This window comes from Heliangelus exortis, chromosome 1 (genome assembly GCF_036169615.1).
Source record: "Heliangelus exortis chromosome 1, bHelExo1.hap1, whole genome shotgun sequence".
NCBI classification, from domain to species: Eukaryota; Metazoa; Chordata; class Aves; order Apodiformes; family Trochilidae; genus Heliangelus; species Heliangelus exortis.
The window spans coordinates 67,621,290-67,647,543 of NC_092422.1; the positions used below are offsets into that span (position 1 = coordinate 67,621,290).

The window sequence follows — 26,254 nt, forward strand, 5'->3', positions numbered from 1 at the left end:
GATGCAACTCTCGACCTTGCTCATCAACTCTTTAATTTGCTGAGGTTGGTGATTCAGCACAGGCACAGCCTCTTTCATGCTGGCTTATTGGGACTATTGCTGTAGAACTGTGACAGGCAAGAAACTTACGAGTAGGGAAGAAAAGACAGTTTGGAAGTGCAGCTTTAATCTCCAGGAAGGCTTCCACTACAAAGTACACTTTAAATAGAAAAAAAAAGTCTCAGTGAAATAACAGGAAAATATATTAGGAGAGTAACCTTAGTGACAAATTACTTGAAGAGATGGGATGCAGTATGTACTTCTCCAATTAAAGACTGGAACACAAGGAAAAATCTATTTTAAATTTTCATAAGAGAAACATACATAAATCATAGAACTCATCTGAAGAGACAGAAAGCATATATGACCATTTAACCATATTCAGAAAAACCTAAGACTGACAGGACCAGTTCTCAACCACATCCCGTGCAGATACACACTGTGGCTGGAAGTCAGAGGCTGCTCACATTTCTCTGTGATACTAGAGCTGCTGTAGGAACATGTTTGAGCTTTGGCCTATTTTCACTTTCACCTGTGTAAGAAGTGCTTTAAAAGGGTATCCTTGAGAGGTTTTTGAGTAAAATCCCACAGAAAAGTTAAAAAGATGACTACCATCCCCAAATTCATACAAATGGCACATTATTCCTTTTCATTTCTCATAAAAATGAACAGTAACCACTGGATACAACGCAGAGGGAGAATTCTCTTTAATTGCATGGCCCAAGAGAAATAAAGTATTAATGTAGCTTATAAAAGCTTTTAGTTTTAACTTGTCATATGATACAGCTGTGTCAAGTCTAGCTTAATACAGTCTGCAAACTAGCCAAAAGAGCTGGACATGAAGGTATTTAATACACAGGAATTTTGGCCTGCCCCAGACACTTTTTAAATGCATAGAACTCACTCCTGCTGAAGAGGCAAATCCAACTTTTATTCCAGGCCTGTAATAGCTATGCTTCAGAAAACAGGTCCCAATGTTCCTAAATGGACAGCATGTGCTTGTCGTTGGGGATTTATTGCACAAGTCTTGTAAAATTGCAGCATTCCAGTTTGTTTCAGGGCACACTACAGTGACAAATTCTTCTTGAAGCACAGAACAGCATCTAGCAAGTTTCCTGTGATCTTAATTTGTACATTTGTGAATCCATATTTCTCCAGTAGCTCTTTATATTCTGAGCCACTTCTTTGCTTGCCTTCAGTCATACTGAGGGACTGGAGCACAGCTCTGGGAGGGTGTGTCTTCTGTTCATCAAGAACAATTTCTGCCACTAGCAAGGCACTTCCTGTATTTCCAAAACAACCAAAAGTGGTTCAGTAAAATATTTTTGGCTTCAAGCTTTTAGTGTTTTGTTCAGAGATCATTACAGAGGTCCCCTGGACTAGTGTTTTAAAGGTCTTCAGTGGAAATCAGTGACTGAACTTTACTTTCAAGTTATCTCTTCTTGGAAACAACCATTATTAGTTAAAAGGAAGGGGGAGTTTGTCTCTCCTTCAGTGAAATTCAGGTCACTTCCTGATGATGCTGAGTTTAGACTCAGTCTTATTTCCATTTGAACCAAGCAACTTCTGTAAGCATCTGCCATACCCCAGTCTTCTTTTGTGATGATTAAGACAGTCACCCACAATTTTCTTTCTTAATTTATAAGCAGGATTATGCTTTATGGTTTACATCTAATTTTCAGTGCTCTCCTATGAAACAAACTTCATAACTACAGTTAATCCTATTGGATTAAGGAGTTCATTTTAGCAGTTAGGCTTTTCTGGTTTTTATTGTCTTCTTTGATCTTTAATACTGTTCAAATACAACTTAACAGCCAAAAGAGCCAAGCATGTCCTAGAATGCCTCATGTACAGCACAGCTGGCCAGTTGAGGGGGGTGACTGATGATTAAAGGAGTGGAACATCTCCCTTATGAGGAAAGGCTGAGGGAGCTGGGTCTCTTTAGTTTGGAGAAAAGGAGACTGAGGGGTGACCTCATCAATGTTTTCAAATACGTAAGGGGTGAGTGTCAGGGAGATGGAGTTAGGCTTTTCTCAATGGTGACCAGTGATAGGACAAGGGGTAATGGGTGTAAATTGGAGCATAGGAGGTTCAAGTTGAATATCAGAAAAATTTTTTTTATTGTAAGGGTGACGGAGCCCTGGAACCGGCTGCCCAGGGGGGTTGTGGAGTCTCCTTCACTGGAGACATTCAAAACCCGCCTGGACACGTTCCTAGGCGATGTACTCTAGGTGGCCCTGCTCTGGCAGGGGGGGTTGGACTAGATGATCTTTTGAGGTCCCTTCCAACCCCTAGGATTCTATGATTCTATGGTTCTATGACTGTCCCACTCCACACTGCATTGAGGCAGCCACACCTCAAACACTGTGTGCAGCTTTGGGCAACTCAAAATAAGGACATCAAATTATCAGTGTCCAGAGGAGGGTGACCAGGATGGCGAAAAGCCTCCAGGGCCAGACTTATGAGGAGCAGCTGAGGTCAGTTGGGTTGTTCAGCTTGGAGAAGGCTGAGGGGAAACCTCATCACAATCTACAGTTTCCTCAGGGGCAGAAGGGGAGGCATGGAGGAGGAAATGCTGATCTCTCCCTGGTGACCAGCAGCAACAGGACACAAGCCACAGGGACTGAACTACACTGGGGGAAGTTCAGGTTGGACACTGGGAGAAGGTTCCTCACTGAAGGGGACAGATTCCCCAGGGAAGTGGTCACAGCACCAAACCTGTCAGAGTTCAAGGTGCATCTGGATGACACTCAGCCATATGGTTTAGTTTTAGGTAGCCCTGTGAGGAGAAGGGAGTTGGACTTGACAGTCCTGATGGGTCCCAACCTGACATATTGTGTGAGCCTATGATTCTCATGTAGAAGAAGCAAAAAGCAGCTACACATTTCTCATGAGATTTGTACATAAATTTGTGCTGCACTCCAGTTAACCATATTTTGGGCACTGCTGAGGTAGAAAACCAAACTGCTGCTTCTTAACTGGAAGAACTGTAGTTTGACTACTTGTATGTATAGAAATAAGCACATGCTTAGTTATTTGATAATACTGGACTTAGCAAGAAACACTGGGTATGGCAGAGATGGGGGTGATAATATGGTTCTATGTGTAGTCTGCTGTTGCAGTAAGGGCTTATTTTATATATTTTTATTAGCAGCTTTGTTTCCTTTCTTCTTAGTAGATATTTTCATAATGCCAGAATAGACACTCAAGCAAAAGCTATGACTGTACTGAAAAACATGCTTTTGTGATATGAACTTAGGATTAATGTTTATGCATTAACATGTACCTTTAAGACCAAAAGACGAAAAAACGTACCTGGTTTGCAAACAGCTGATATCTTGCTTAACAGCACGTGTATCTTTTCATCAGGCCAGTCGTGAAGAACACGTGAAAGGAGGTAAAGATCTGCTTCAGGAAGATTATCCTTGAAGAAGTCACCTGTTGGAAAAAAAGAGTTAGCACATTCCTGTAGAAACCACAGAGGACATTACTACAAAATGAAAGTATTGCTGAGGAACTAGGACCTTCAGCACAGGTACACAAAGAAACAAGACTAAACAGGTATAGCAATGCACTGATTTGGAGATCAAGATAAGTGTAGTAAAAGAGAACAGACCACTAGTAAAAATTCTGAAACATGTAAAAATGAAGAGAAAGCCTAAAGCAAGAAAGGAGACAGAATTCTTTGTAGCCACTATGTTATCTTGCTTACAAAAGAAAAGCCTGAGACAAGGACATGCATCCTCTGCTCCCAATGGAACTCATTTGTGACTAATTCATACTTCCTTATCTATCCACATTCTCCAACCATAGCCAGTTTGGTTTTACCCCCACAGGATTAAGAAACAGAATGTACCCATTTAGCATGGGTGACCCTACATTGTCTTGTACTAAGATACACATTTTGAGGTAGAATCAGGGTAGCACACCAGTTTCTGCAGCAAAAGAGCCTGCTCTGCTCCCCAGGGCAAAAGTAGTAAGACAAAGATCACATGTTACATTCACCTGATACAAAGGTCACTGGAGTTGCATGTTGTCCTGAAGGCTGAAAGTAAGGGGTGTTTGCAATGACTTCTGGAAGGTCAAACACTGTGACCTTGAGATTTGGGTACATTTGTATTAATTCATGAGCAAGAGCTCCAGTACAACCTGTTGAAAAAAACTCACATCAAGCCTTTTCTCTAAGAATTTGCAGACATTTTTAAAGACAAGGCCGCACAGAATATGAAAATAGAAACATCCAATTAGCATTAGAGGTATTCAGTCAGTTCCACAATTCAGATGGACAATGGCACTTTCTGGGGGATAGAGCAATGCTTTAAAGCTTGGGGGGTGCAGGCATCACTCCTTACTGTCACAGAATTGCCAATATGACCTTTCATACCACGAATAACTGTCCCACTGTGCAACTCCAAGCACAGGGCAAAAAAGGACACAGAAATGGTTTCTTAGGTCTTCACCATTTTGGTGGTCATCTTAGGTCATCATTAACACACAAGCCAAACCCATTCTAGAAAAGTAAAATCCCTTTGTTCTAGTATTTCAGTGTTTCACACCCCAGTATAGAAGGATGCAGGAATAAATCTATCATTGCTTTTGAGAATCTTGGACATGCCAAAGGAAAGCAACAAAACAGCTGAAAAATAGAGCTTCCAGCCCAATATTCTATTAGCTGAGCTACAAACCATCTTGTTTTCTGTGTTGAGCTGTCTCAGTATGTAACTGATAGTGACAAACATCCATTTATTTCAAACTCTGCAAATACCATCCAAGTAATCTCTAAATGCCATCTGCTTTCAGTTAGCTGCACTCAGTCCTTTTATTCTGATATTACAATATCAGAAAAATAACAGTAGATAATATTACCGCAATTCTAGTAAAAATATGCATACATTCTAAGTAATAAAATTTGAAACTGAAAACAAACTTTCCCTTTTAATTTTTATATAAGTTCAATTACAGGCAATACCTCCTAAGTCACAAGCAGATTTAAACTGTGAAAGATCAAAGGCTGTAGCCACATCTCTTGCTGTCAGGCGGGCAATGCTGTGCATGGCAGCCATGAAACGTTGCTTCACGTCCTGGCTGTGATAATAATCCTAAAAAGGGAAAAATGCACAGTAATTTAAGTTGACTTTCATTACTTAACTAAAACTATGTACTACCAAAGCCATATTAACAACGTACTAAGCACACTATTAACAGTGGAATTCTAAAATTGAAAGATCAGGTAGAAGTGCCATTGACAAGCTGCTCATCCAAGTTCTTTGCTGTTTCACTGGAGTGATAATCAGGTATTTCCATCCTCTCCATAATTACAATAACACAGACATCTTTTGCAGTGCATCTCAGAGGACACACACGTGGTTGGTTTGAACCTCATCTTGATGTCCCAAGGGCTGTTAAATTCAACACTTCTGCCCACTGAAGCTGGGGCAGCACAGCAGGGAGAAGGGGCAATCTGAAAAGTGCTTTTCTAAAGAAATACTGTGTCTTTCATACACATTTACTCCATAGCAAGAGGTCTTGACTTCAAACTGTTTGAGAAGACAGAATGAGTTCTCTTTCAGTCTTTCAAAGTGTTCCTTCTTCCTGATATCCTCAGAAATTTGCTTTCATTTAATTCTGAAATCTATTCTCCCATGATGAGAAAATAACTACATAATTGGACCACAATTTAAACCAGAAACATTAAAGCTCATTCTGGGTTTTTCAGCGAGGTGAGAAGCATCCAGTACCAGAACTTCATGACTTTACCTTTCAAATGATACATAAGCACAAATCCCCTTATTTCTCACTTTCATACAGATTTTATCAGCGATGTCTGCCCTTATAGCTGCCATGAAGTGGAAGTATCTCCAGGCTGTGGCATGCATAATGCCATAGGCAACCCATATATAGTGCTTCAATGTACTATACACACACTGTACAAATATGGAGTCCAGGTCTGAACTGGTAATGTCTCTTGCCACAAGCACCATCTAAGCAAACTCAAGCTGGTAATACAGTTCTTTAACAAAAGATGAGATCCAGATCACCTAATTAAAACACTTAATTTGCACATACGTGTAAGCATCTACTGCAGCAACTACCCTAAAGTAATTTATTTCGGCTCTCTTTGAAAGAGTCTATGAAGCATTCCTAAAAGAGGTTCTCTCCACCAGTAATCTAGGTACTAACACTAGGCTAACAGGACCTTCTTAAGTCTTCAAAAGCCCTTATTTTCTTCCAGCAACTATGTACAAAAGGATGCAGACATCTCCTTTAGGAGACTGGCTTCATCAGCATTTACAAGTACAAATTAAGAACCTCAGGACGTAGTCTGAAGTATACTTTAAGCCAGCACTGCTGTCAGAAATGAAGTCCTGACATATTCTACTCACTCTGCTTAAGCAGGCACAAATATTTATGCCTCCTGGACCTGTTTCACCAGGTGGGTAACTAGCAAGACAGGCTACTTATAAACCTAATGATTCCCCAGTCTGAACACCTCCATCTGGGCTAGCATTGAAAAAGATTGAAACAGATGGAAGAAAGGATCACAGTTTGTATTAGCAAATGTACCAGCTCAAAGCATATAGGAAACTACAAACATCATAAAAGAAGCAGGATCAGCACAAGGGTACTTTGAAAACAGCTTTGATTACACAGCCAGCAGAACTGGAAGCACATCAAGACCAACTGACTGGCATCCAATATGGAAGGAGTGCACGTGTAATAAGGTACTATCCAATGTTATAAGGACACAGAATAGAAAATTAAACTGGCCCAGAGGTTGTTCTGAGTGTGGTGCTGGATGGGCAACACTTTAGCAAGATAAATTTATGCTGAGAGAAATTTTCATCAGCACTCCAATTTCCTGGTATATTCTGTGATTGTTCCAGCACTTTAGAGAGTAAAGTTGAAGGGAACAGAAATCTTGAGTTTCATTTCTGAGACTGACCAACTTCCTTAGCTCAATCTCCATTTGCCTCTGGATCAGTTCTGTGTTCCTCACCACTAGTTTTGATATATGTAAGAGTTTACACTACCTTAAATAAATCTTCTGCTTTCTTTCCAAAGGCTAGATGGTTCTGCCTGCTGCCTTCCCTGACAGCAGACTCCAAGTTTGTGAGAAGAGGCCAAAGGTGGTCATCAGAGTGAATAATGAAGCTGTGAAGTGAGTGTTCACCCTCTGAGGTCAGGTAGGTATTTGCAGAATCTGTGTTACTGTAACCTTATGGGAAGAAAACAATTGTAACCAGCTTTGTTTCAGTACTTAGCAACTGCAATTTAAAATCTGAAGGCATGGTTTCCTGAGTAGCTGCTAAATTGTTACCAAATCCTGATCTTGGGACAATATTATGTGCAATGATTTCTATGAAATTATTATAAAGGTCTTCTCCTTCTTAAAGGAGCAGTTGCTTTGTTTATAAAAAGAATTTAGATGCTGGAGGATACAGATATTCTGACTGCATTTTTTCTTCAGATTATGGCTTCTCCTTCCTGTAAAAGTCAAGCTTTCTTCAGTATGTTTTGCCCTTAGGGCTTTATCCTTGGTCTTGTCCTCTAAACAAAGTTTAAAGCCTCCTTTATTTCATTTTCTTGGCACTTGACCATTTCAAGTTGTAATATGTAAATGATGCACACAGAAACTTGTAGCTACAAAGTGCAGACCAAAAAGTTAATCCTAATACTGACTCCTTCACCTTCATGCACCTTCAAGCACTGTTCTAGTTAGGGGCACTAAAATTTAAGCTGCTGTCCATGAGAAGGGACACATTCCAGAGTTCTTAAACCCTCAGCTCTCTGCTGAAGACCAAGACTCCACATTGCTGCAGCAGGAAATGGAATTTGGTCCCTATTTTAGATAGAAACATGCAATCATTTAGGTTGGAAAAGATCTTTAAGATCATCAATCCAACCATTAACCCAGCACTGCCAAGTCCATCACTGAAGTATGTCCCTACCACATCTACAGGTCTTTTAAATACCTCCTGTGATGGTGACTTCACCACTTCCTTGGGCAGCCTCTTCCAGTGCCTGACAATCCTTTAGGAAAAAAATTTTTCCTAATATCCAATCTAAGCTTCCCCTGGTACAACTTGACCTATCACTTGTTACATGGAAGAAGAAAACAATCCCCACCTCCTTTTGGGTAGTGCAGCAGGACACTCTGCCACAGTGGGCCTGCCTCAGTTTCCCCTTATAATTCAATTATTGTTTGTCTTTCAATTTCACACACTTTGTCCTGCAGCTTCACAGCCCTTAGCCTGGAGTTGGAGAGTTTCCACAGAAAGGAAAGGGCATAGCAAACTCTGAACTGGTAACAATCTTGAAAGTACAGTGGAAGGCCAAGCTGGTAACTATGGCACCAGCTGCCCTCCTGTGTTGAAAAACACAGAACACAGCTTGGAGCCAGCTAAGCCAAACAAACAAGAATGGACAAATAACTGAAATAGTTTCAGTGTGGGAAAAGGCTGTCTCGGCTTTTCTTCTGTTTCCCTTTTGTTCTCCAATAGAGGTTTTTAGAGATATGGCTAATTAGCTAAATGACAGCAGCTGATCACTTGAGTATATAAAAATCTAGTCCCATCTCTTGATCAAGGAGAATCCTGTACACTTTTCCCTGGAAGGTATGCTGGACCTTCTCCCTTCCAGCACTGAGTAGTTACTCTTCAAGAGGCTGAGAGCAAATGGACACCTGGCTGTAGCCATAGAAGGGTAAGAAGTATCAAATCCCTATATATGAATTCTTAAAGTTAAGACTTTAAAGACTATGGTCATTGCACCATATTGCCTATAGGTATTATTTTAATAATTGTTCTAGACCTAGTATAAGATCCGTAAGTTGCTAATACTCAATTAGTCTTTGTGTACCAGTTATCCAGATATTTTTTTCCATATTTTCTTAAGATACCTTGTTTGTTATCCTAACACCCTGTTTTGCTACCCTTATATCCTGATACTCATGTAATCCAATTTGTACAGTTTTAGCCTAATTTTTAAGATCCTCTGCTATTTACAATAAATCCTGTTTTCTGATATCTTGCCCAATATGGGATGGGTAGGTGTAGAGAGCAATAAGGCCTTCTCCCCTCAGTCTCCTTTTCTCTATGCTAAACAACCCCAGTTCCCTCAGATGCTTCTCACAGGATTTGTCCTCCAGACCCTTCACCAGCTTTGCTGTCCTCCTTTCAACACCAGCACCTCCATATGTCCCCCTTGTAGTGAGAGGCCCAAAACTGAACACAGTATTTGAGGTGCAGCTTCACTACAGGGGAACAACCACTGCCCTAAAATTTCTGATACGAGTCAGAGTGCTGTTGGCCTTCTTGGCCACCTGGGCACACTGCTGCCTGTCAACCAACACCCCCAGGCCCTTTTCCACTTGGCAGCTTTCCAGCCCCTCTTCCAAGCCTGGAGTGTTGCACAGATTTGTTGCGACCCAGGTGCAGATGATACATCTGAGCTATTACACTGCTCCCTGCCACAGTCCACCCAACTTTTTCTAAGAAAACTGTACAATGTTCAGAGAGCAAAAGCAGTCCTCAAAGGAGACCCGAGTATTTACATTAGATAAAGCTTGCCTCCAAACAAAACAATTCCAGCTACTAATAATGAAAGAAAAGAAGAAACAATCCATTTCCCTTTCCCCCAAATCCAAATTAACCCACAGTAACAAGTCAGAACCTGTGACTTTCCAGTGCTCCATGTCTTTCAGTACTATATGGAGTTGGGGGGGGAGAAGTTAATCACCTTGTGATGTCTTCTCCAGTAATCCAAGTGCAGCACATGCATCAAGGAGTCTTTCCGTTCCACACACAGAGGTCCCAACCTGATATGCAATATCCACAGCTTTCAGTGGACCTTTATCTTTCAGAAGATCAAACATCTTCAGCTTAGAAGCTACAAACAGAGCCTACATGTAGAAAAAAAACCTGTTAGCATGCCGTGTTTGAAAGACTGCAAGAAAGAGAACCATTCCTTTTGCCTAGAATTATTCTGAACAACTACTGTTCTTTACGAAGTGCACACAGTTTAACAAAACATTTAAACATTTGTATTTCCTTCCCCCTTAAAGGAATTCACCATCTTAGTCAAGTAATTGAATTTTGGACAGAAGTACTTGGCAGAGAAGGGAACACAACATATTCTGCGACAGAGCCTACAGGGTTTTCTTTATGAAGAACACCCCTTTATCAGTTATTTAGCATATCCCCATCTGTAAGCTTGTTCCATAAGGTCAAGTATTCTTAAGCATCTGAACCAATGCCAAAAAAAATCAAACTGAAATTTTTTTACCCAGAACTTAAGGAACAGGAAGGCTCCACTAAAGCAGTGGAACACCCTCAGTCTTAGTTTAATAAAAAAAGAGGGAGAAAAAAAAAATAATAACATTTCAGAGCACAGCCGTATTACATTCACTCCTTAACAGGGCATGCACACGTGGAATGGGGAAGTGAAAACAGCTATTGAAGAAAAACCCATTGAAAACACAGCTGAAAAACTTAAAAAAACCCAACCAACCAAACAAAAAAAACATTGAAAAACTTAACTGATCAAAATCACTCTATCCCATTCTGAAATTATCAGTTCAAGGGAGGAGAGGGGGAGGAGGGTAATCAAATAAGAGAAAACCCAAAGGATTGAGTATAGATTAGACTATGCAAATTCAAAACATTATGTTTGAGAAAGTATGTTTTAACCCCGATCCCCTTTGTTCTTAAGTAAAGAATCTGTTCAGAGTAAAATAAGCAGCAACATCTTCACCTGCAGAAGATTTCACTCTGGTTTATGGAAACAACACTTGGAGATCAAAATAAAATACATCTTCATAGCTTTTGTGAAACTGAATTCTTTTGTGCTCTTATTCCTGTTCTACAAGAGGAGAGGTTACGAGTTTCATCAGATCAAAGGAAGTGTATGCATAGCAACTGATAATTTTACAAAGAAACAAGTCCTTAGGAAAAAAAATTCCCACTAGTTCAATATGCAATGCAGCACTTCATACTATGACTTTACACTGGATCAGTGGGAAAGGGAAGCTTCTGCTTACAGCCTCCAGTGTTTCACTGCACCAAACTGAATTCAGCATCACATCACTGTAAACAGTGTACATAAAGTGCAACAAAATGTTCACGATTCTCCACAACAAAATGCTGATGATTTGCCCTATTTTTTTAACTTAAACTGAAGAAACGCTAAGCATCTTCTCACCCATTCAAATACATCAAGTCTCTCCCTGTAGATACACAAGGAAGTTCATGAATGCAGCAGTCTCAAGGCTGCTTTATTCAAACCTCTTGGTACTGCTTTGCATTCCTGAAAGCAGCCCGCCCACACATCTCCAGTGACCACAGTATGGTTTTCTTTCAGACCTAAGTACAACTTTCTGCTGTTCAGCAAAACCATTGTCCATGGTCTCATGTGCTTCCTTCCATCCCCCTCAAACTTGTTATATCTTTTTTTTCCATATTTGTCATGTCACTGCCATTTTAGCAGTTTTTTCACCTCTTCCAAGAATGTGAGATGACTTGATGGAGATCAGTGGTCTAACAGAATCATTGCTGTTCATTTCTCCTTTCCCTTTTTCATTATTGACTTCACTGCACTGGAACTGTGAGTAGAAAACTTGGCAGTACTCAAAATGTCCAGCGACTTGTTTCTCATCACACTTGGCAGCTACACAGAGCATGTGACTTTCTGTTCATAATCTGTTACACGGATGTCTTCATTAAATACAGCATGGAGATTATCAGATAAACATATTTGGAACGTGAAACAGAATTCTAATGCTGAACAATAAAAATCAGAAAGAAAATATAGCATACACAACTCTTGTCACAGTTTTAAGTCAGATAAGTTAAATATATTAAATGTTTTCTTTGCAGAGTATCTAAAGGTAACTTCCTGCTTGATTGTGCTCTTGACATCAGTAAAAAAAAAAACCAAACCAAACCAAACAAAACAAAACCAACTCAATGATTAGTGAGAAATTTCTTAAATGCATTTTCAAGTTTCCCTACAACATTCCACTTTACTTGTGGAGCAAAATGTCCCACTTCTGAAGTTACTGTTATTCTGAAGCCTCCCAATTACACTAGAGCCTGATTTAGACAATGGAAGATAAATCACAATCTTGCATAAACTGCATTTAATTAGACAAGGTGACAAAAGGCATGTGGTGGGAGGCAAGAGGGTACTTTTTCCAGACACCCGGGAAGCACAATTGTAGCATTCATATCTGAGGTCAATCATACAAGAACAAAGAAAAAATTGAGGATTTTTTTTCTTCAGCATTTTTTTATCAAATGGGTAAGTGAAATTTCATAGAACAGATTAAAGCAAATACAGAAAAAAAAAACCCATGAGTTCCTGCACTGCACCAGAAGTTTCAGCTCCTAGATTTTCTGGTACTTCAGTGATCTTTTTATAGTAATTAATACATTATTATCCCAGCTCAAGTATTTCCCGTTTATATTAAAGTCCAGTGAAAAAATCATATCAGTCAGCAACAAGATGGTTTTATTTTTTCCCTTACCTTTGAAGCTCTAAACCCATCCATCAGCTCTAGAATTTTAGATGGAAGTTTTGCAGCACTTTCTGACACTCCATTCTGATTTCCCAAAGGTACTTGAAAACCAGTTCTGACACTAGAACTGCTTTTGGAATTGTGAGTAGCTGAGGAACACATCCCACTGCTGTCTGACTTCCGAGCACCTGTGTGTTCTGCAAAATTTGAAGATTCAATTTCTCCATCACTTTGGCTCTCAAAAGTGTCAACAGAAGGGACAGAGTCATACTTTTTATGCTGTACATTATGTTTAGGGGGTGGATAGTACAATTCTGCTAGCTTTTTGCAGAAGTGATTCAGAGGAAATCCCACCACATTCAAGAAGTCTCCATGGACATATTCCACTAGCATTCCACCAAGGGCCTGGATTCCATATCCACCAGCCTTGTCCCTGGGGGACAGAAAGCAAAACCAACATACATTTAATGTTAAGAGTAAAGGTAAGACAGAAGAAAAATAATCCATCAATACTGCAAAATCTGGAATGAAGACCAGTGTACTCCAATTAGGGATGGATTAAATCTGCTGGTTAGGCTCACTTCAATCTATAGGTCACAAGCTGAATATAAGGACTTGTATAAGGTACATAAGGACATATAAGGAATATGTTGCCATAGGTGACCCAGTACTCTCAAAGTCCTGGCTACCAAAAAGGTGACAGCAAGCATGACTGAGACAGCAAGCATTGCCACTGGGTCACCCAGCTATATACGAGTTCTACTCCACAAGAGGCTGAAGGGCCTTTAGGAATATTTTAGCTTCAAAAGGAGCTGACACTGAGGAAGACATCTGGGAACTCAAACAAAAGTAGTATCTATCTTGCAAATTTCAGGCACAGGAATGTCTGGAATAAAGACCAGGCAGATGGAACTTTCTTGGGGAGAAGCAATCTTTTCAAATGCAGAAACCACTATTACCCCATCCAGTCCTATCTAATTCTTGAGCGACCCTCAGAGATATGGGAGTTTTGGTTCATAACACTGTACTCTTAGATGTCATGATAATGCTAGGAATTTGGCACAACCATACTTTCACAGAAAGTAACCTTGGAAATATAGTTTGTCTTTATGAAAATTCCACTATGTGGAATGGAAATGCATACAGGCAGATAAGCTGCAACAGACCCAACAATTTTACAGCTCACACTTAAGGAACAAGGCAGCTGGAAATATGCTTACTGCATGGTAACACCAGAATCTGAAAGCCTACGTCAGCAAGCTTTGAAACCAAAGGGCAGTCTCAGATCTTTTAACTCCAGAAAGTATGAAATCACACAAACTACTTGTGAAAGAAAGTTACTACACAATGAAGATTGTAGATTATTTTATTTTCATTTGATTAGAACCAACTCTTTTCACTTTCTGAACTTACTTCTGGATTCTGTTTCTGATAATATCCTAAGAGAAACAGAGGAATCAGTATCCCAGCAAATGGGATATTTGAATTGCTATAAATTAGGGAACGTCCTTTAATTTTGCATTTTAACCACCACTATATAGCTTCATCATTGTTTAAATTATTCCTTCTTTTAGAGAATACTTAAGACATGTATTAAGACATTAATACTTAAAGACATTAAGAATACTTTACAGCATGTAAATTTGGAATGTTCTATTGACTAAATAATTTTATTTTTCAATGAAGCAGTATTTTTCAGTTCAGTCGGCTGAAGCCATTCTGGTATATGCTGACAGAGGAGCAAAACACATTTGTGATCATCAAAAGAAAAGGTATCATACTGCCAGCGAGGCATTAACACAAAGTGCCACATTTTGTTATTTTTATTAACAACTTTACATTCAGGCATTGGGTCCTGAGTAAGATTCTGCACTACAGCTACAGCTCCTAGCCCGCAAGCATGAGGCTATGTAATCAGTACCAGTTACACTGATTTTTCCACAAGTGTCTTTCATGCTCAAACTCAGAATATATCAGTATTTACACTGCTATGATAACTAGCTCTGGCTGATCTGACTGGCTTTTGCAACTGGGTACTTTTATAAGCATAGCCCTAACTTTAAGGCTTCATTTAGAAAATTACACTCAGCATCAGCTAATTTGCATTCTAATAAAAAAAATAAAATTCACTTTTAAAGACATTTGAGAAACAACAAGAACACTGCTGCAACCAAAACAGTTTTCAGTAATTGACTGTTGTAGCACCTACATAATTTCAGAAGGAACCTGTGCAACATCCACTAATTAAAAAAAAAAGTCAACACACAAAAAAGTAAACAAAAAAAAACCCCCTCTCTCACAACCAACCAACAAACCTGCACACAAAAAGCAGAAATGTATGCAACACCAACTTTTTTTAAAAAAAAACAGACACAGACAAAGCCACGCACCCAATACAACAGGGGAAGAACATTCAGATATAACTTCAAAGAATATTTCTTTTATTTGCAGCAGAACTTTACATTTATAAAGTTAAATAAAATAGTATATCAGCATGTGAGTCATCCAAGACAGAGCCTGTGTTCAAAGATGAGCTAATCTGTGCTGTGAGACTAATTATTTGCAAAGTCTAAAAGATACATTTGCTATAGCTTTGAAGAAAATAATTCCCAAAAGAAATTCTATAAAGGAGAAAAGTTAGACATTTGCATTTATATTGTACATTACTTCATTGTTAACTCTGAAACTGTAGAGCTCCAGCCTACATAATCACCTCTTTCCCAGACTGCAGTAAGGTGCTTTGGTTTCATTGCCCCCATGCAGAGCAGAGCTACCAAAACCCACTCAGAATCTTCAGGCTGGAAATTGCAAGCAGAGACAGGGGAAATTGCTCACAAGGTAAAGATTACAAAATAAAAGCTGGGTCAAAGAGGCTGGCAGAAACTTAAGTGTACTCATTACACAAGCCCAAAACAGTTAGGATGACTATGGTCCAGCCCTCCTTCTATAGAGAGCTAGAAAAGAAAGAGACCCTGCCAGCAGGCAGAAAATCCTTGGATGAAAAGAGGAACAGGAATGAAACAGAAATGCTATCTTTCTGCAACCAAAATTTTTGAGGGGTTTTATAGCCTCATCATAGTCTACCTTGAGCTAGTGCTTTTTCCTCCCCTTTATCCTTACTATAAGTCAGGTATAAATACTTCTAGAATTAGTCCCTTTGTCACAAGTGACCGACTTTTAGAATATTGCATGCCAACTTTGTCCTTGCTATAAACAGAACTCAATCCAATCCTCAGCAGCAGAAGAGTCAAATTTTCTTTTAATTTTTCAGGTGATCATTAAGTCTTGTGTGATTTCATAAAATTAAAATAAATAAGCAAATGGTCACTTGAACTACAATATTGTTTATAAAACCATGTATGCACATAAATATGTAACCAGTATGCATATCCATGGAGGAGAGGACCAAAAAAAACAACCAACCAAAAAAAAAACAAAAACAAAAAACCAGAAGAGACTTTTCCTTTCTGTCTTGCAATATTTACAGGACACTTTACTTAGGAGACCCTTCCCAAGTCCAGATCACATGCTTCCTATGCTCTTGATTATATGCATAAATATTGATTGTTTTCTGCTCTAGAAAGTAATGAAACAGTCACTGAAACTTTGGTCCCTGAGAAAACCTTGCTCTCACACATCCTGTTTAGTAGAATGAACACAGTGATCCAGTGCTGCTCATGAGCCATTTTGCTGCAGGACAGCACTACTGAAGCATATTTTTTTTCCCAGAAGAAATTATCTGAATATTTAAAAATATGTTTCAATTTGACATTATTCCTAAAAATCCACAGTCATTTCTCTTTCAAACTGCAACTTTCTGATTAGCTGCCTACTAAAGATCACCTTCCAAAAACATATCTAGGGATTTGTTTCAAAATGTATTATTGTCAAAAGATTATATTCTGTGAAATCCAATTTTGTTTGTCTCTTTAATAAGCTAGGAACCTTGCGTGTTTAGAAAGTATGCCTCATTTACACATAAAAACTTCAATAAATCCAAAGTCTACACCGTAGACTGTACAAACAAGTGTAAAAACCACAACTCGTATCCTTACATAGTCAGAACTGAAGCCACAGAGCCAAAAGTTCACTTCAGATCACCTGATATGTAGTCCATAGTGCTAACTGTGGCCTGATTTGCCTTCACTAAGCTTCAGCTATCACATAGGAAAGGCAATTCCTTTAAAGTCATAAATGTTCCCTTGTTGTCTCCATTTTTTTTTTAAACAATGTATTGAACTTCATATTAGGAGTAGTTAGGCACTCTGTTCTCATCCTATTTTTTTTCCTATGGAATCGATGTTGGTTGTAAGGAACTACTGTATTGCAAGGGCAGAGAAAATACATAATCTAAGAGACAACCAGAGCATAGGAACACATATAAGCTGGCCACAGGAATAAGTGAAAATTGAGTTTGCATTTCTTTCATCAGAGCAGTGCAGTTCTGACAAATAGACCAAGTTCTAGCTTCTTTCAGTGAAATTCTCCAATGATCTGATTATTCAGCACTCACTAAATTAATTTGTGTTATAATGAGAATTATCCACTCTCTTAGGTATCTAAGTTCCTTGAATGCCTGTTATCAGAGAGATAATTGTATATTGCATGAGTGCTTGCTCTAATTCTGATTATTTCAATACTCCTCATGTTTCAAATTTGTTAGGGTACTGAAAAGATAGCTGATTTTCCCTGGAGGAATTACAGTTTTAGACAAGAACAGAACACCCACTTTCTATCACCCATGCTACCATTTCTCACAAAATTTCACAGAACATAGAATAAAATGTTTTAAGCCAGTAGCTAATAATGTACCCCAAAGCCTACTCTCAAGTACTGTAAAATAGCTTCATGGTCTTACTTACATTGGCTCCCCACTGTGAATGTATTCCCATAAGAGCTCTTCTGACAGGTCAGAGAATTTTACTTTAGTTTCTTCATAGAAATCAGTGATTTCTGTCTGCAGCTGATTATCTGCAGAAAGGAAGAGTTCTTATTAAAAACCGACATAGTTTAGAGATCATAAATTCAGCTATCTTTCAGTTTGCACTCATTTAACATTTTGCTTGGGAAAAAATAAAGATACTACACAGATGCATTAAATAAATAAAGCTCCTCAGGGACAGTGGCCTCCTAACTTCCAAAAAAGAAGTAAGCCTGCATTTTCAACCTCTGCAGTCCTGTTGCAGGGCTAATGAGTTGTTCTCTGTGTGTGGGAGGCATTCTTAAATTAACTATGCTTATACAGAGCTATTTATAAATCACTAGCATACACATCTACCATTGAGTACAAAGAAGGCTACAAACACACTTCTAAATTTGACTGCTGTCCAAAACACTGCCTCAGTTAAAAAACACATAGCTCTTACAAATACTTGAATCTGAATGTGCACCCACATCAGTTCCATCAGTAACCATTGGTGTCATTCTCATGTCTTTCAAGAAATAGCAAAAATTATTTAAGACTTCTATATCTACAAGTGGTTAGAGAAAACCAGAGGTACAAGAAAGTACTGTACACCTCTGTGTAGACCCCGCTGCATGTGGTATCCTGTGAATCTGGTATGATTGCAGATGAAGGCTTTTCCAGATCATGTTCAAAAGGAAACAGCCTTGCACAAGTGAGTGTGTGCACTACAGAGATAAAGCCAGTGTCTGCTCTTTCCTATAAAAATCAAGGTCAGAATCTCATGTTACTGCTGTTCTGATAACAGTGGTATTCCTAAGGACAAGTAAAAAAGATCCACAGGACAAATCAAGGGAAGACCACTACCAACTGCTAATGGCAGTTATTAAAATGTTTATTAAAAACTTTAAACAACCCAGCCCAAATAAAAAAGTTGTTGCACATGAAGACAAATTACTATCTTTCAGTACTGACAATAAGCCCTACTGGCTCAAGATGAAAATTCCATCTACTGTATATGGGATACTTGACAACAGCACTATAATTACAAACTAAAAATGAAAACATATTCTAGAAAACTATTCCACTGATACCACCACTTGGGGAATATGCAGATTTTAGGTGGTTTTATTCATCTGGATATGATGTGGCTTAAATTTGTACACCTCAAAGGAGACGTGCTGTCATAGCACCAGTACCACAGTTGTGTACAATTTTTACTGTCTTAGTAGAGCAAAAAGTGAAAAGCATTATTATTCTTCCTATACTGCTCCCAGGAACCCCTTAATAAGATATTTTATTTTTTCTCCAGGGGCTCTCTTTCTACTGTATTGGTGTATCAGTAATGGTACTGGATCACTGTATTTTCTAAAACAGTTAAGATCAATCACTCCAGTAAAGATTAAAAGCTGTAAATTATTTGTATACAGAAAGACTACAGTCCAGTGAAATTTCAGAGAAATGATTCTTGCAAAAGTTCCACTAAAAGAATATTGGCATAATTATCAGAGGAAGTTCCTAAAACCAAGCACTCCTCAAATTATACTAATGGTAAAGTTCTCATTAAAAAAACACTTTTTTATTATATAGATTATCTGGTAAAGGACATTGATGTGTTGTTCTTTACAGTACATTAACAGCCTGAGGCATTATGTCCTTACTTTACTCATCCCCTAAACATGGGGTCTAGAGTTTTCCTTAATTACTGGAAAATGAAGTAACTACAGATACAGCAACCACATTTTATTCATCAGCTATAATACACAGAACAAAGGAATGAAGTTAATATGGATCCGATTCTGCTCAAGTCCCACTGTTTGTACTGCCTTACTTTAATTCCATTTAAAAAATTCCCACAATTTATAGTAGTCTTTTAATTAGTCCCCTAGTTTTCAGAGACAATATTTCTTATGTCTATTGTATTTTGTCATCCTCCTCCCTATGTGAAGACTGAGTAAAGTAAGAAGGTTAGTTTTTGTGGAAAGTTTAAAATTTATATATAGATGGAGATAAATTCTTATCTTTAATAGGAAGCCAATTCAGACTGTATATGAAAAATTTCCATCCTTTTTTTTTCACTTTTACAAGTTCTTTAAGAAAAATGTTTAATGAAAATACTGAGACTTAATAAAATTACACGTGTACCTTTACTTCTGCAATGTATGATAGCCACTCCTGTGAACACACTGTGCTCTTTCCCATTCAACCTGTCAGGAAAAAAATGTGTATTAAGCAAAAGTTTTATGATATGTGTCACGTGCAAAAATAGTATACATGACTGTGTTAATAAAGCCAGAGAAACAGACCATTATATTAATACATCACTTGATGGCTACCTATGTAACTACCAGTGGCTACCGATGTATCCTAAATAAATACATTTTTTTATTATTATTTTGCTATAGTTGAAAAGACATGGGTAAATCCAAAAAACACTATCAAGAGATTCAGTAATTTCAAGTCTCAAAAATCTCACTTGTACAAATGCTCACAATTTGGAAAGCATTCCATGGTATTAACTTATAAACACAGGAAAAACCCAGTCAGCATAAAACACTGCCATTATAGGCACCTTCACTGAGAGGTGGCAATAAATACCTAGGTGATGCCACTTAGACTAAACAAGTGACAGGCATCTAGAGCTGATGTACTGATGTCACACAGAGTGGCCTCAAGGGATGCCATGCCAAGACACAGGAATAGATTCAGAAGTATTGAGGAAAAGCATCTATATTCACTCGGAATTCAGGCCCATATATGCTCCCCCTTGTAGTGGCTGCAGTGCGCCACACTGTGGCCGATAATAAACTTAAAGCCCTCAAAAATTAATGTAATGTGTAAGCAAGCGAGGTATAACAACAAAGAGAGTAAGAACTTGAATCTTTGAAGAGACTAATTAAGGAATAATCTCCTGGAACTAATCCAGGAAATATATCACTACACTCCATGTGATCAGAAGCATCTCACACTCTTATTATCTGCCACAAGTTTCCAAATAATTAAATGTCAGATGAAACAGAGTGAAAAATTTTAACTTGACCGCTTGGATACACACAAATATGTATCTTGTCTGTATTTTTTTACTGCTCATATAGAACAAAATTAAGAGGAAATATATTAAAGAAAGTAAGTTTTGAGTGCATATCATATCTGTTATTAAAAGACTGACCTACTGAAGTTAAAAAAAAAAAAAGAAACAAAAACAAGACAAACCACACAAAACCAAATGGAAAACATTTACATGTGTTAGAAGAAGACTAAGCTCTGGAAAAAAACAAACGAAAACAAAAAAAACCCAACTCTATTCTTTAACTAACCAAACTTGGCATGATTTGAGATTACTATTTTTTAAGTTATCAACATGCCACAAAGGATCAAAAATTCATCTTAAGTCATCAACAAGAAACAATACTTTTAAATCAGACTTTGGGTGAAACTGAAAAAACCTACCAAGCCATTTGTATTCTCTCTTTAGGAGATGCCCAAGTTTGAATATAAACAGGTACAAAAAGCAGTACACCTTTCCTGTATTCCCCCATAACACAGAAGGATGACTAGTGGATTCATCACATCTCATCCTTCAAAAAGCAGGTGACTGGGGTTATGTAAACAAGAGAGTACTACTTGGTAACAGCAAGCTTGAAGGGAAAAGCCCCTTCAGAAAAACAGCAGAAATTTCAAAAAACATCAGCCCCCTACCCATGAAGGATACTGATAGAATTAGATTTTTCTTCCTCAGTTAATTACAGAACTTAAAGCAATTTCCAGTGAACACATACACCACATATATTCTTGTACGTGCAGTATTTTTCCACTAAAGGTGAAACCTCAAGCCACTTCTGTGATGGTTCTGTCCTCCCTCCTATCATGATTTCTCTCCACATCTCCCCCTTCCTGTACCAGCTGAAGCACACATACAGTGTTGTGGTAAGTGACTCTGAAAACTAATCCCAGTGAAAACAAAATAGTTTATTATGTTCCTGACTGGCTTCCTAAGGTGAAGGGGCAAGAGAAGACCACTGTGGGTAATATAAAAGCAGGTAAAACTTTGTCAGTGGCAGAATTGGCTAGCACTACATAAAAAATGACTGAACATTTTTTGTCCATGGAGTTCTTGATCTATACCAAGAAACGTGTACACCTCCTTCTAAAACACCCAGTATACATATTTGGAATCTTACTTAAGACAACAGACCTTGACAGCATCCTATATGCATCTTGCTTATCAACTGGTTTTTCCAGGATCTGCTCATCCACAGTCTAAAACAGAAAGAGAGAATGAGTGTCCTGCCATTCTTACTTTTCAGAAACTGAGGTCATGAATGATGTTTAAACCCTGATTTCATCCAGGGCTTCAAATATGAGTCTACTCAGCAGAGCAAGAAGAACAGATGCTTTGGTAGAACAGGTAATTTAGTGTCAAGCATATAGAAAATGCAATACCCTGTCCTCCAGTGGCTGCAGCTTTCAAATAAAAGGGTAATTCAACTTCTTCTGGCTTTAACTGTCCACTGTCTTTGTGAAGATGACAGGAATGAAGTGATGCCTGCTACAAGGCACCAAATTGATCAGTTCATATGATATGGACGTATTGACACTCAACAGTTGTCCATGAAAGGGATTTCAATTACAAAGGAATTACAAATTAGAAGATCCAAGGCAAATACTTCAGCAATACAAATGTCTCTGCAAAAACAGGAGCATAGCATCTAGCACTCAAGATACCAAGAAATGCCTTGTTGGGGAAAAAAAAATGTCAAATCCAGAGAGATATAACACTGAAGGAATAACATGTCAGTGATGAGATTTTTCAAACTTTAACTTTAAACTTAAAAGTACAAGTTATTCTACACCAATCATAAATTAAAATAATGCTAAACCATCTAAGAGTTCTTACCACAATGGTGTCTGCTCCTATGACAACATCAGGTGTTCTCAGGTGTTTCTGTAAAGGTATAAAGAAAGAAGGTATTTCTCAAGAGGTATAAACAGCAAAGCCTTTTAAAAATTAAGGCAAGAAAACAAATTTGCTGGTTTACAGGTCGGGCTCTGCAATGACCCAAAGCCAAGACCTTTATCTTTTTGCACTGTTTAGTAATCATACAAAATAGTAACGATTTTTATCACCATGATAGTGAGGAAAACATTCACACATCACAATTTTGCCCACATATATTAGGGATGAACAAATGCATTCAGTAAAGAAATAACTGCATTTTCAAAGGTCAACCTGATCTTAAAAGTGCTGTACAGATTTTTTTAAAGGAAGTGCCCTGTATGGAAGCCAGGTAGTACACTGAAGTTCGCTAGGTTCATTTTTCCAAGCCAAGTTTTGCTACAAAAAAACCAAAAAACCAAAAAAAACCCCTCAACACAAACCCACACCTTTGTTTAGACACAATTTGCTTCTCTCTCTCAAAAGGGATACACTTACAGTGCATTTTGGTCAACTGAGAAGGGTATATAAAGACCCCCTGAAACCATTTCCTAGCTTTAAACTGTTATCAGTCCTTACTGCTAAGTTTGAATTTACTTGCATGTTATGAGGTACACAGTTATTTAACCCTCCAAGACAGGAAATTTGTAACTGTGATAATTGTACTAAATAGTTTGTAGGGTGGTGATTCTTCTAGAGAAAGGCTGTTGATGTGCTTTAAATAGTACAGCTAATTCCAGACATAATTTTAAAAAATCTGTATGAAGAAACATTTTGAAACCTACTGAACTAGCACTGTTGCCAGCACAGTGTTTTGCAATGAAAGCAAAATGTAAGCCCAATGTAAGTTAGAGGCTGGGTTTAAAATCCACTTTCCTAATGTTGTATCACTCTCTGAAAAAAAGCTGATGAAAACCTGGCCAACGATTTACACTGGAGATCATGAAATATTTGCTTTGCAGAACAGTGACATCTGACAACATTTTGGTTTAAGGTGTTCAACATTCCTTTTCTGCCATCAGTACAGGTTAAGCAAACATCTCTCTTTCAAAGCTGTATTATTAAGAAATTATTCTGGTACATTTTGTGGGATTTAATCAGCTAGACTTCAAAATAGGTTCTGGTAGAGAACAGCTTTAAGTGCCCAAACACAGTGATCACAGCCAAAGCCAGAAGACAAATATGCCACTGATAGTGTAAGTTGGAAGGTCACTTCTGTTTGTGGGGACCACAAACTGCACGCACGAGATCTACTTTTGATTAGGTGAGTTATTTCAGGAAGATATCTTTCACAACTGACAAAAAAACAGCCATTTGCCTTCAGTGAGGGAAATGCACTCATAGACTAAGTAAGTAGTACAAGCAAATTAAGTCAGTAATATTATTTCAAGACAAAGATATCATTGTCAAAATAGCTGGTAACTTACCATATGCATTCTGTTTGCCACTTCAAGAGCTTTCTGCTTTGCTGTTTCCACAGCATACTCATAAGGGGTTGCAAAAGATGATTTTTCAAGTGTTTCCTTAAACCAGGATGGAACCACCTCAAACCGCAGGCCCTGTAACAAGGAAAGCAACATAGTCAATCTGAGCTTGTTATGAGAGGCTGTTCTCAAGACGTATTATGAAAGTGATAAATTTGATTTTTTCCTCTCTCCACTTTAACGCCCCTACCCCCCCAAAAAACAGGGCAAAAAGACAGTGCTTATATTACAGCATATGGTGTATACCTACAATGTACAAGCAGCCCAAGACAAAAAAAGCCAAACAAAAAAAACCCAACCAAACAAAACCAAACCAATCAGAAAGAAACTTTAAACGGATGTGCTTTCTTTCTTTTACGCTTATTATTTACTAGAACCTAATCACATTAGTAATTTCACCACTCTTTTAGAAAAATCTAGGAGTGTAAAACTTAGGCCTTTCTGTTTTATTGAAACCATCCATAGCACTTTGCTTGTGCACTAGCAGTACGTATTGTGACAGAAGCTTTAGCACCTGTACTTTATACGTCATTATACATGTGATGAGCAGAAAAAAGAAGAGCAGTTTCTGTATGGTTTCATCAAAAAAAAGTTTTTCCTACTTCTTGCCTTCAGGTTATACCTGTAAATTTACTACACTCATCAGGCACATTATGATTCTAAAAAGTTAGTAGAGTTGAACTTTGGTTCGCATCCCTTTACTTTGGAAATAATACTCACTATTCCATTTATGTTCAACTTCTCCCCAGAGGAAAAGTAACACTAAGCAACCTTAATGAGACACTTTGTAGTACTCAAATGCCATTCAAATGCCCCGAGGGAGCTCAACATGCTCCACCCCAGGGGCTGAAGAGTGAGAATGATGGCTTCTGACTTCCTTCATGCTTTCAAGAAAAGATCGCTACCTTACACGCCCAGAACCCTCCCCCCTTAATTTAATTCCATTGAGTTTTCACACATTTAAGTCAATTTTTTCAGAAGTTCAGATTTTAGGCACTTCATGCAAGGGCAATGGTAGCACATTTTCAATTACTTTGGCCAATTTAAAGACCTTTAAAGACCTTTTAAGGCATTCTTCAGACTGAGCAAGTCTTTATTTTGTTTGATTACATCACCTCCATGTCCGCACAATGATTAAAGCACAATGCTTTGATCCACTCCCTCACCCATCTGATTATACGCAAAACGCACACACGTGCGTGCTTACAGAGAGCAAGAAACCTGACCAAGAACGGGGATTGAAAAAAAAAAAAGAAAAGAAAAGAAAAAATGAAAAAAATACAGTAATATTCTTGCAGAAGCTGGCGAGCAGCTCGGGGAGCAGAAACGAGCGGGCACATCCCAAGGCCCCGGGTTTGCACCCCTCTGCCCGGGCTGGCAGGCGGGCCCTGGGGTAGGGCAGCCCGGGGGCTGCGCCGGCACCGCCCCGAACCTCAGAACCCCAGCTGGGGCAGGCAGCCCCCTCAGGCCTGTGCCCGCCCGGTGCCACCAGCCCCCGGGAGCTGACAAGATGCAGGGTCGAGAGCCGGCGTCCCGGCAGGCCCAGCCCGGGCCCAGGCGGCCGCTTCCCTGCCGCACGCCCGCAGCGCCTGGGGCTGGGAGGCCGAAGGGGCAGCCCAGGCAGCCGGCTCCCTGCCCTTACCCTGCCTGGGCGGGCGAGGCGAGCGTCCGGCCCGCACTCACCACGTTGGTGAGGATCTCCCGGCGGCGCGGCGAAGCGCTGGCCAGCACCACTCTCTTGCTGGCCAGCTTCCCCAGCACCGGGCTCAACACCATGGCGGCGGCCGCAGGGAGAGATACGCACTCCCACTCCGGCTCCTAGCAAATAGCGGGGGGGAAGGGGAAAGGAGCGATGGCGGACGGGTTATAGGGCGGCGGAGCTACGGGGCGGAGCCGCTGCGGGAGAGTCCCAGCCCGCAGCAAAGGCCCTGCTGGGAGAAGGAGGGGGCGGAGAGCCCTGGCGGCCGGGAAGGGGTGGGTGCTCCTGGGGCCTTTTGGCCGCCGTGTCACAGAATCGCAGAATTACGGAATTGTCATGGTTGGAAAAGATTACCGCGTCCAATCGTGAACACCCTCCCCTCCAAAATAATTTAAATTTCAAAAAGTAAATTTATATATATATATATGTATATACACACATACAAATGCATGCCCACTAGAGGGCAGTGTCTCATTACGCTTGTTCTTTAAGTACCTCCAGGGATGGTGGCTCCACCATGTCCCACTCTGGGCAGCCTGACTACTTTGCCAGTAAAGAAATTCATCCTAATATCTCGTCTAAACCTCCCCTGGTGCAACTTCAGGCCATTTCCTATAGTCCTATCGTTGTTCGCTTTAAAGAAAAGGCCAGCACTCCCCTCCATACAACCTCATTTCAG

The 26,254-nt window shown here is 39.2% G+C and overlaps 1 protein-coding gene and 1 long non-coding RNA gene across 2 annotated transcripts; one reads left to right on the top strand and one right to left on the bottom strand.

The window, feature by feature from the left end:
* Nucleotides 1–722: 722 nt before the first annotated feature.
* ASMTL (acetylserotonin O-methyltransferase like) lies at nt 723–25,704 on the bottom strand. The gene is made up of 13 exons (XM_071747113.1): nt 25,560–25,704; nt 23,820–23,951; nt 22,354–22,401; nt 21,652–21,716; nt 19,602–19,663; nt 17,416–17,524; nt 12,563–12,986; nt 9,778–9,940; nt 7,071–7,255; nt 5,009–5,138; nt 4,045–4,188; nt 3,355–3,477; nt 723–1,322 (listed from the first exon to the last, which is right to left on the bottom strand). Exons 1-13 carry the CDS (start codon nt 25,650–25,652, stop codon nt 1,105–1,107), a joined length of 1,896 nt encoding a protein of 631 aa, XP_071603214.1. The 5' UTR covers nt 25,653–25,704; the 3' UTR covers nt 723–1,104.
* Nucleotides 3,385–7,485, top strand: LOC139797597 (uncharacterized). Its single transcript, XR_011726524.1, has 2 exons — nt 3,385–3,574; nt 7,102–7,485. It is a non-coding gene; the product is annotated as an uncharacterized lncRNA (long non-coding RNA).
* Nucleotides 25,705–26,254: the final 550 nt, after the last annotated feature.